Source organism: Hemiscyllium ocellatum, chromosome 2 (assembly GCF_020745735.1).
Source record: "Hemiscyllium ocellatum isolate sHemOce1 chromosome 2, sHemOce1.pat.X.cur, whole genome shotgun sequence".
NCBI classification, from domain to species: Eukaryota; Metazoa; Chordata; class Chondrichthyes; order Orectolobiformes; family Hemiscylliidae; genus Hemiscyllium; species Hemiscyllium ocellatum.
In genome coordinates, this window is record NC_083402.1 from 55,891,795 (window position 1) to 55,904,020 (window position 12,226).

The following is a 12,226-nucleotide window of genomic DNA, read 5'->3' on the forward strand; positions in this document are numbered from 1 at the left end:
ATATATCTAATGCAGCTTTTTGTTCAGATCTGCTAGAACTGGTCTGTCCCACCACAAAGTTTGCAGCATTTAGTCCTCTCGTCGTCCCTTGTCTGGTGGCTTTTTTGCCTGCAGTTCTTTCAGATGACTGTGCTACTGGTGGCCAAAATATGGCTGATGCAACAAACTCTGATTACACAGGCAAGGTATCCCTGGCTTCCATGATAGCAAAGCTGAAGGGAGGGTGGAGGATTTCTATCTTGCCATCCAACTTGTAATTCTGGTCTAAATCTGAAGGGTCCTTGACCCCAGTGGTGTTCCCTACTGCTCTCACATTCCATGTGGCAAAGTGAATACATGCACAACAGGAATATTGTGGGTTTCAAATGGACAGGACTCCATTGCAACTGTACTGCAAATAGATGCTCTGATGATGGACTGACTGGGTCACTAGCTTTTGTTCCTCCCTGAACACTTTTAGGAATTTCACACACATAGCAATACTATTTAATGTCACATTGAGGTATCCAGTCCTGCAGAGTCTGGCAGGCAGCAGATATTCACAGATATGAATCTGCAAGGTTCCCTCAATAGAGAATGTGCAGTTGATTTGTGTACATCTATTGTTTCTCACACCAGCCTAAAAGCATAGACCATCCTCAGGTTTGGGACTCAGTTGCTGTTTGCAAACATCAATTAAAGTTTTCCCTGGATTGGGACTAAAGCCCCATGAGAAAGGAAACAAGAAATATGGTCAAGCTTTCACCAAAGTGTGAAAGATTGAAGACCCTGCCAAAAGCTGTCCCAGAAATAAAGTCACAAAAGCACACTCATCCTGGATGATCAACATGTTTATTAAGTTACACTATCTTTACATAGCGAGTCTGTATTTAATGTTTCTCTGTTCAGTGTCATTTCTCTTCAAAGTTCTTATTAGGACTGAAAATCACATTGAGTGCCATGAAATTTGAATTAATGTTTATTTAGTGCCTTACCTCATGCATTTGGCATAACCTCTCCCTTTCTCAAATTTGTGGCCTCTCCTAGTGTCACACCATAACTCAAAGCCTATGTCAGGGAGACTCCACATACTAGACCCCACACTCCCTGGAATCCCTACTGACCCCCTGCCACACCATCCTACAGCAAGCTCTTGAGACGCCAGTGTAGTTGTGGAAGATGGACAGTCCATCTTCCGCAACTACACTGGCACCACCCCCCACCTTTTCCTCCGCTACATCGATGACTGTATCGGCGCTGCCTCGTGCTCCCACGAGGAGGTTGAACAGTTCATCCACTTTACCAACACCTTCCACCCCGACCTCAAATTCACCTGGACCGTCTCAGACTCCTCCCTCCCCTTCCTAGACCTTTCCATTTCTATCTCGGGCGACCGAATCAACACGACCATTTACTATAAACCGACTGTCTCCCACAGCTACCTAGACTACACCTCTTCCCACCCTGCCCCCTGTAAAAACGCCATCCCATATTCCCAATTCCTTCATCTCCGCCGCATCTGCTCCCTGGAGGACCAGTTCCAATACTGTACAGCCCAGATGGCCTCCTTCTTCAAGGACCGCAGTCTCCCCCCCAGACATGATCGACGATGCCCTCCACCGCATCTCCTCCACTTCCCGCTCCTCTGCCCTTGAGCCCCGCCCCTCCAACCACCACCAGGACAGAACCCCACTGGTTCTCACCTACCACCCCACCAACCTCCATATACAGCATATCATCTGCCGTCATTTCCCCCACTAACCCAACCTCCACTCCCGGTACCTTCCCCTGCAACCGCAAGAAATGCAAAACTTGCGCCCACACCTCCTCCCTTACTTCTCTCCAAGGCCCCAAGGGATCCTTCCAGATCCGCCACAAATTCACCTGCACTTCCACACACATCATCTATTGCATCCGCTGCACCCGATGTGGCCTCCTCTATATTGGGGAGACAGGCCACCTACTTGCAGAACGTTTCAGAGAACACCTCTTGGACACCCGGACCAACCAACCCAACCACCCCGTGGCTCAACACTTTAACTCCCCCTCCCACTCCACCAAGGACATGCAGGTCCTTGGACTCCTCCATCGCCAGACCATAACAATACGACAGTTGGAGGAAGAGCACCTCATCTTCCGCCTAGGAACCCTCCAACCACAAGGGATGAACTCAGATTTCTCCAGTTTCCTCATTTCCTCTCCCCCCACCTTGTCTCAGTCGAATCCCTCGAACTCAGCACCGCCTTCCTAACCTGCAATCTTCTTCCTGACCTCTCCGCCCCCACCCCACTCCGGCCTATCACCCTCACCTTGACTTCCTTCCACCTATCGCATCTCCAACGCCCCTCCCCCAAGTCCCTCCTCCCTACCTTTTATCTTAGCCTGCTTGGCAAACTCTCCTCATTCCTGAAGAAGGGCTTATGCCCGAAACGTCGCGTCTACAAGGAACATGTCAGACGTATGATGGAATACTTCCCATTTGGCTGAATGAGTGCCGCTAGTAAAACACTCAAGAAGCTTGACACTATCCAGAACAAAGCAGCCCACTTGATTGACACTACATCCACAAAATCCACTCCCTTCACCACTGAAGCTCAGTAGCAGCAGTGTGTACTATCCACAAGTTGCAGTGCAGCAATTCATCAAAGATCCTCGGTCAGCACCTTTCAAACCCACGAACACTTCCATCTAGAAGGACAAGGGCAACAGATACACGGGAACATCATCACCTACAATCATCATCATCCCTCCAAACCACTCATCCTGACTTGGAAATATATCACCGTTCCTTCACTGTCACTGGGTCCAAATCCTGGAATTCTCTCTTTAAAGGCATTGTGGGTTAACCCACAGCAGAAGGTCTGCAGCGGTTCAAGAAGGCAGATCACCACCAACTTCTCAAGGGCAACTAGGGCCAGGCAATAAATGCTGGCCTAGATTAGAGTGGTTGCTGGAAAGGCACAGCAGGTCAGGCAGCATCTGAGGAGCAGGAAAATTGACGTTTCGGGCAAAAGCCCTTCAGGAATGAGCAAACTAAGAAATCTATTCCCGATGAAGGGCTTTTGCCCGAAACATCAATTTTCCTGCTCCCCGGATGCTGCCTGACCTGCTGTGCTTTTCCAGCACCATTCTAATCTAGAATCTGATTTCCACCATCTGCAGTCCTTTTTTTTAACCCAATAAATGCTGGCCTGCCAAAAATGCCCATATCCCAAAAATAAATAAATAAATAAACGGTTTAGTTCACAGCCCATCTGAATTTTAGCTCCATTTAAATAAGCAGAAGATCTCAGAACCAGAGCTGCAGCTGCCCAAGGCATGACATTGCTGGACTGACACTGGAAGCATGAAGATCAAATACAACATTCACTATTCAAAGACTGAAAGTAACAGGTACACAGATATTCACTTTACTTCCAAAGGGAATATGGAAGCAGTTTTAACAGGAAATAATCTTAATTTCCTTTCTTATTTATATCAATGTAAAAAGCACACCAGTTCATTTAAGTAAAATATCATAAAAATTTTCAGCTTTTTAAAAGTTATAACAGCATAAATTTCTCAAATTAATTTGCTAAAAAATTTATGAAACCATATTGATTTCACACCTATGTTAAAATTATAGAATAAGTGCCTTGCAACTTCAGATATAATTCAGGTTTTGTGTGAATATTTAAGCGATCCATACGCATAAGTTGGAAAAGTAAATGCCGTTGTGACACATTAAATCTCAACAAACCTCTCACATATAAAACAATTAACTGGTGTCCTCTTACCTGTGACATCAGCCACCATTAACCCTTCTGCCTTGATTATCTTTACCTGGACGAATCCAATGTCTCTCAGGTTTTGGAAGGATCTTAGCAAGGACTAAAACAAAACAGATTTTGAAGTGAGTCTTTTTCTCTAGAATGAAAGATTTCATTCTCCTTTATTCTGTACATAATATAAATTCAATGCCAAAAAATTAACCATGTGCAAGTCAGTTTTACAGTTCATTTCCAAATTATTTCAAATATCTATTATGCTCCCCTACCAAAATTGCTGTAAGAATTTGTATGGCTATTGTCATTTATTTAACTATATTTTACATTGCACGATACAAATAAAATGTCCTGAACAGCCCAAGATGTTATTATATATTTTCTCCCTCGATGCTGTCAGACGTGCTAAGTGTTTCTAGTATTTAATGTTTTATTTAAATTTCCAGCATCAACAGTATTTTGTCCTTACACAAGTAAAATCTCATTAGACTTTTGCCCATGCAGAACAATTAGAATCTGCTTTTAAGTAATATTAGCAGGTTTTATACTAATAGTTTATTATTTGTGTTATTTGATGCATCTTCTTTTCAGTCAAATATTTATATGCAGGTAAATGTACCTTTAAGAACCACCTTTTTGAAGTAGATTTCTGTAACATTTACCAATATAAGGTATCCCAGTGGAATACAAAGGCACAGTGATTGATTTTTCACAATATTTTCCATACGGTTGCAATATACATGACAGTTACAATTCACATCAAAACATGGTGGAATGGTTTTCTCTTCCTCCTCTCAGTGTGATGCATAACAAAATCTATGATTAGAGTTTTACTTAGGGGATATTTCTTCATTTTATCAGTATTGTGGTAAAACATGGACTATTAATTTTCAACTTCCATCATCTGATTTTAATCCTGTAACCTTTTGTGAACTAAAATGGTTTTAAGCAAAGGAGGAAATACTGACTTAAGATAGCTGCAGTGATCACCTGAGCAGGTGGAGCCAAGTTCCTGACACTCAGACTAAAGAATTGAGAATATAGATTTTGTCAGTGCTGAGGAAATAAGAGACACCAACTGCTGATGCCAGGTTAAAATCCGCCCCTTTGTAAACTGTACATTCTAGACCTTTCTTTTGTACTTAACACTTTCATTTTTAATCTTTATAACTGTATTTGTGTATGTGCTTCATGCCACATTTGACTATTTTTATTGGGATTACCAAATAATAAAAATCCATTCAAGGAAACCCTATAATTGGCTCCTTAATTTTGATTGATACTGTTTTAATTAATGTGCTAAAAAGAACATATTTGTTCCAATTGACTGAAGGTGCTAAAAGCAAAGGAGCTGATTCACCACTCCTCATGTGGTTCTAACATATTGCACAATGGAGTAATGGTTCCAGTGAGTAGTTTTCCTACTTTTTTTTAGCATAGATGATAAAGAGAAGTCTAAACCAGAGTTTATTGCTCTAGTGACTCATGTTTCAAATCTAATATGGAAAGTCAGAGCTCTAAAGATGGTCTTGAATTCAAAATGACACAGGAAGAATTCTTTAAATGCATAATGCTTCTGAATGAAATATGCCCACAGGCCTTAACATGGGCACAAAGATGGTTAAATCTAGAAAAGCAATGTAAGTAATTCATAACTGGCAACTGAATATGGCACTTTAGTACTCTTGGCGAAGTTAATCATATTGGCATAACTTAGGAAGCACAGGGTGATGGTGGAAATGTCAACGGCCATTATTTTTGTGGCAGCTTGCAACGTTGTCTCCACTTAAACATTACTTTATTCATTAAGTACTGCAGGAATTCGCATTTATATTCTTCTGGGGTCCATTAAGCCAAACGAGCCAGACTGAGCCCACAGCCATTCCCCATTACAGTGTCATGGTGCCATTATTAATGAGGTCATTAAACACAATTCAGTACACAGTGCAACAATTGAAACAGAGTTTTAAAACTATTGATGTTGATGCCTTGCGACTGTGTAAATTGTTCATATAAATAAACAGAAAATGTGATCTTAATTCTACAAAAGACGCACATCTTACGGATTCCATTGAATGTTTTGGAGGTTCATCAACCTATTCAGACAATTAGGCAAAATGTTTGATAAATGGAATGATTATCCACATCCAAAGAAAAAACAGGCCCTGCATAAATTCCACGAACAGCATTTCGTTTTACAGAGGAAGAACTCACTTGGTCTCTGCTCCATTGAGCAGAATTTATAAATGAAATCAAAGTTAAAAAAAATTAATCGACATATCTGCACATTCTTATCACTTAACGATTTCAGATTTAGGGCTTTCAGCTTTGCCATTACATCATGTTCTATACAATAATTATTTAGTATAACTGAAAATCATTTTAATTTAAACCTCATCAATTAATTTCCCAGCAAAACATAATTCAAGGTTCAGTTTTTGTCCAGTCAACATCTAACCCACAGAGATCAGAAAGATGCCAAGCTCAATTCAGTCAGTGAAAGATCAACTGGCCTCCTGGGGACTGTGTTTGGTTTGCCACAGTAAGTTTTAGAGTTGCAGTGAAGAGGGAGAAAAGTAAAAATGATCAAGATTCTGCTTCTGTTTGCCTGTTTTTTTTCCCATTTTCTTCACAATATGTTTAGAATGGAAACCATAACTGTTCTCAGGAAGTATGATCAGACTGGCAAATTCAGGACAAACTGAATAGCTCGAGCATATTTAGGTACAGCATAAAATGCAAGTTTTAACCTTTTTCTAAACTGGGCAGAAATCCAGTTGTAGTGGATTCTAGTACAAATTACAGGCCATTGTCAAAAATAGCCTAAATTCCACCTAATTGCAGAATATTTTGCCATGCACACTTCTATCTATTTTAGCTAGCTCTATGTATGTTCCAGTTATGATTAAATTGCTAGGTTGCATGTATCTGACAGAGAGTTATGGATCCAAGCTACATTCTACAGCTTTGATCACATGATTCCAAGCTGACACTCCTGTCCAGTACTGAGGGAGTGTTGTCCTGTTGGATATGTCAGTCAGGGGTCCTATTGGCTTGGGAGCACAGAGGATCTCCCTCTACAGTGATGGCTTGGGAGCTCTTTTATCACTAAGGACCATGATGTACCACTCTCACTATTGCTTGCTGCAGCTTCTTCACTTGATCTTACTCATCCATTCCCCCATCACTACCAACCCTGTAAGCTCTATCCACTTACTTGGAATACCTTACCATTGTTCCCACACCTGCACCAGCATTTTCATCTTACTCTTTGTATCATTCCAGGAGAAGTCAGTCCACAATAAGTTAGAACAATAAGATGAGTGGTGGGGTGCCTGGCATTCATCTCCTTGCTGTCTAAGAGAGAACTGTGATTGGTCATGTGGTGATATCACAAATTCAATGTCCCGTGAAGCAAGTAGCAATCATTGTCCATCACTGTGCTACTCTCCCATTTCCGTCTCTTTTCTCTTAACATGCCTGAAATTTTACCTAATTTCACAACTCATTTGCTGTTTGGTCTCCAGCAGGCACTGGTGAAAATGTAAAGTCTCTTCCAGCAAGAGGCCAGACCTGAAAGAGATTTCCTCCTCCACCTCAGAACAACGGCCAGTAAGACTCCCTTCTACAGCTTTCACCAACTCAGATGCTGACATCTTGGGGGGTATCCTTGCTAGATTAGAATTGGGAGCACACCATTATCATGTCTCTGCAACTCGCTGAGAAAGAAAAATCTCAGGTCACTACCACTCGTCGGACTGCCAGAGAGCAGACATCATCTCTGTCACTAGTAATTTAGAACTTTGTGGAAAGGCACAAGCAGACAGTGGAGCAGCAGGGTGGTTTGTCAAAGGAACTGGATATAGTGATTCAAAGATTGGAGGAATCCACCAATGGTGGCTCTGACATATGAGCATCTGGCTGCCTCTTTGGAGAGGCTGGCAGCTGCCTTAGAGATTTTCCTGCTCCTCGGATGGTGCCTGACCTGCTGTGCGTTTCCAGCAACACACTCTCAACTCTGAATTCCTAGCTGCCTCAGACAGCCAAGTTCAGCCCACTCAATGGATATACACACAGACCTGCAATCCATTGTTCTAGACTTTAGTGTTCAGGACCAAGAGTAAGGGCAACAGGGCAGTGTAGGATCCTGAATTCAATCCAGGTGTCCCTTCCTCACCAGGAAACAGGGCAGTGCCAGTAGGCACCCAACTGGAGGAGGAACTGCCAGCCCAGCATCCATAAACCTTCACAAAGAACACTCCAAAGGTGACAGAGCCTTCCACCTCCATCTCCTGCTTGTCACCCACGACTCTGTGAGGGTGCAAACTGTGGGGGATGGTCCTGCCTTTAGGCAGGTCACATTTAGCATGTCTGGCTGCTCCAGCCACAAACATCCTTGGGGTTCATAAGACCAAACTCCAAGACTAACAGGCTCCAATGTAGAGCAAGGCCCTTGTTCCCAGCGGTAGAGCCTGGGACTGCACTGAGACATAGAAGACAATGAAGCCTGAGATGAGCCACTTGGGGAAGCGCATTGATATTTGAGTCCCACTACTCCCAAGGTCATCACAGAAGTTAAAGATATAGTTAAAACACACAAAGTCCCAACTCTACCTATCTAATGGGCACATGCTACCGGTAAACAAGGTTTCTAACCTTTAATAATTATTAGTATTAATTATGAAAAATCTGTTCTAACCACAAATTAACATATAATCCAAATAGATCAAACTCTAATTCCCTTCTTAAATCCCTGTGCACAACCACATTCATGCTCAGGTAAATAAACAAACTTGGGTGTTATGGGTGAAGTAAAAAGGATTGGAGAAACACGGTTCAATAGCACAGTCTACAGGATCTGATGAGTTCTCCCTTTCATTTCCCGGACCATCCCTTCTTTCATCTCCTTTTTCCAAATTCTTTCAGTTCTTTGAAAAGGATACAGTATGGTTGCCACACTATTTATAAAGTCTTACTAAAATATTTATAAAGTAATTGGTTAGAGGCAACAGCTAAAACTAAACAAAGAACAATGGACGCTGGAGATCTGAAACAAAACAGCAATTCTCCAGAAATTTCAGTTTTTGTTTAAGACGCAACAGTTAACAGCAATAGGTGGGGGAAAAAAAAACTGAATGCCTTCCAGGCATTGGTTACTTCTCTTCTGAGTGTGTGTGCTGCAGTCTTAAGACTTCTTCCCTTGTACTATGTGCTGTGTAAATACACAAGCAAAATTATTACAGCTCACTAATATATATCAATATTACATTCACAGGCACATCAATATTTATGTTCATATTAGGCTATTAAGTGACATAGAGCCTCATACTTCTGTTAGTGTTGTCATGCTTCAAATGATCCCTGGGGGAGACGGATTCTGAGATCTTTATACCATCACATCACATGCTATGATTCAATCATGACATCAATACATGTTGTTTAAAAGTATACGAACATACTGAACTAAAACATAATACATCACACATTACTGACATATCTCCATTGTCAATATAGGCAAAAACCGTCACAGGTCTCTGGAAATCAAAGAATGGCCAGAGAGCTGCCCTTGCTCAGCCCCAGGCCAGAGATGTGCCCCTGTTCTTGATTATAAATTACTTGATCAACCTTCAGAGACAGTCACAAGAACATCAGGCAGCTGTACCAGAGATAGCTGGTATGATGGAACAAAGAATGGTGTAGGCTCCCAAAGTTCTCCATACTGTGCTGGCTCTGTATGTTTACCTGTCTATCCTCATGGGAAAGGAAGCAGTGCCCTGAAGATCTAGGTGCAGCAGAAAACTTCATGGCCTTTGGATATGCACTCAGATATCCAAATGTCTGCATTACATTGCTTTAGTCATGGGTGTTCAGCAGCAATAAGTGAAAACAGGGATACAAGGTACCTCAACCTCACTCCACGCTCCTTCCTCTCAGGGAGACAGGGTGGTGCCAGCAGTCACCACCAACACTGAGGTACAATATATAGGTACACCAGAACTCCCTGGCCATGCCTCCCCAACTCCCCACAGCTTGTAATTCCAAGGCCTGCAGTAGTACAAGTAACGTCGGGTTAGCCTGCATCTGAGCAAACGATTCTTAATAGTCCTTTTGCCCAAAGGCATCAGAATGCAAACACCCATATCTTCCAGTCAGTAGACTCACCATAGAGCAGCTTCCCTCCATCCCAATTGCAAATATCAGGGAGGCATCTAGATGTAGTAAGAGGGAGAGGAAGAAGAAAACATACTAAGAGGTAGACATGCTACATTATCATAAATAACCCTGCACTTTTGTTAATATACTTCCATTTATACTGTTACAATGTCTGATCTGGTATATCTTTGTTGTCAGATCTGGTTAAGTCACACCCAAGGAAGATATAAGCAGCCTCTTCAAACATTCCAAAGATGAAGTTGCAGTTGCTAAGAGTTACTCATCTCAACACTTATTGTTTCGAGTGAACTTAGCAATCTATATATGCTTTTACCAGTGATGGAAAGGTCAAAAGGAGCTTCCTCAAGATTCACATCCAGCTGGTGGCTATCATGATGGATTGCACTATATATTACTCAGATGTCATATCTTTATGAGTATAACTAATATGAGCACCATTCAATGTACACTGTTTCACTGCTGCTTTTTTTCTCAGTTATGCAAGGGTTGTGTGCACATTGGGAAACCCCAAAGTTATCATTTATACAAAAACATAGATAATGAGAACTTTATTCAACAACACAACACATGGAAGATTGCAAAAATAATGAAGTCCACAAAGCAGGGCATGCTTGCCAGATGAACAACTGAGTAGCAAACAATGAAACAAAGTCTGAACCCAGCTTATTCATCCTGACATGGATGGCTACCAAGTTGCCTCTGGCCTAAAACTCTCTGAAATATTGCCTTGCTCTCACGAATGGCCCTCCTGGTTAATGACCACATCTTCTGCCTCAGCTTCCTCATCAGAAGATTGCTGTTGATTCCTCATGTTTCCCTGCATCTATGACATCCCTTCTTTGGCTCCAGTTATGAACGACATTGCATACTACAGTGATGTCAGGCATCACTGAAAGGTGTAGGTTGGTCACTCAAAGTGGCCAAAGCATCAAAATCTCATCTGCAAGAGGTCCTTTGATCAGTTACACTGTGTTCCCGATACAATTTTAAGTGGCATCGTACCTTCATTCTGTGCCGATCTTAAAGGTGTCATGAGCCATGTGTAGAGGAGTAGCCCTGATCTCCCAACATTCTGGATTAGTGGTGCTGGAAGAGTACAGCAGTTCAGGCAGCATCCGGGGAGCAGTAAAATTGACGTTTCAGGCAAAAGCCCTTCATCAGGAATAAAGGCAATGAGCCTGAAGCATGGAGAGATAAGCTAGAGGAGGGTGGGGGTGGGGAGAAAGTAGCATAGAGTACAATAGGTGAGTGGGGGAGGGGATGAAGGTGATAGGTCAGGGAGGAGGGTGGAGTGGATGGGTGGAAAAGAAGATAGGCAGGTAGGACAAGTCATGGGGACAGTGCTGAGCTGGATGTTTGGATCTAGGGTGAGGTGGGGGAAGGGGAAATGAGGAAACTGTTGAAGTCCACGTTGATGCCCTGGGATTGAAATGTTCCAAGGCGGAAGATGAGGCGTTCTTCCTCCAGGTGTCGGGTGGTAAGGGTGCGGTGGTGAAGGAGGCCCAGGACCTCCATGTCCTCGGCAGAGTGGGAGGGGGAGTTGAAATGTTGGGCCACAGGGCAGTGTGGTTAATCGGTGCGGGTGTCCCAGAGATGTTCCCTAAAGTGCTCTGCTAGGAGGTGTCCAGTCCCCCCAATGTAGAGGAGACCGCATCAGGAGCAACGGATACAATAAATAATATTGGTGGATGTGCAGGTAAAACTTTGATGGATGTGGAAGGCTCCTTTAAGGCCATGGATGGAGGTGAGGGAGGAGGTGTGGGCACAGGTTTTACAGTTCCTACGGTGGCAGGGGAAGGTGTCAGGATGGGAGGGTCGGTTGTAGGGGAGGCGTGGACCTGACCAGGTAGTCACGGAGGGAACAGTCTTTGCGGAAGGCGGAAAGGGGTGGGGAGGGAAATATATCCCTGGTGGTGGGGTCTTTTTGGAGGTGGCAGAAATGTCGGCGGATGATTTGGTTTATGTGAAGTAGGTAGGGGTAAGGTGAGCACCAGGGGTGTTCTGTCCGTGTTACATTTGGAGGGGTGGGGTCTGAGGGCGGAGGTGCGGGGTGTGGACGAGATGCATTGGAGGGCATCTTTAATCACATGGGAAGGGAAATTGTGATCTCTAAAGAAGGAGGCCATCCGGTGTGTTCTATATTGAAGATATGGCGGAGGCGGAGGAATTGGGAATACGGGATGGCATTTTTGCAAGAGGTAGGGTGGGAAGAGGTGTAATCCAGGTAGTTGTGGGAGTCGGTGGGTTTGTAAAAAATGTCAGTGCCAAGTCGGTCGTCATTAATGGAGATGGAGATGTCCAGGAAGGGG

At 43.2% G+C, this 12,226-nt stretch overlaps 1 protein-coding gene across 9 annotated transcripts in view; it reads right to left on the minus strand.

The window, feature by feature from the left end:
* The window catches only part of LOC132823183 (multiple C2 and transmembrane domain-containing protein 1-like), a 646,464-nt gene that overhangs the window by 252,827 nt on the left and 381,411 nt on the right, over nucleotides 1-12,226 (minus strand). For all 9 annotated transcript variants that reach the window (XR_009645516.1, XM_060836773.1, XM_060836799.1 and 6 more), the window contains one exon: nucleotides 3,756-3,849. Coding sequence is in view for 8 of the 9 variants with exons in the window: in XM_060836773.1 (XP_060692756.1) it covers nucleotides 3,756-3,849 (94 nt within the window). In the remaining variant the exon portion in view is untranslated. The remainder of the gene's footprint in view (nucleotides 1-3,755; nucleotides 3,850-12,226) is intronic.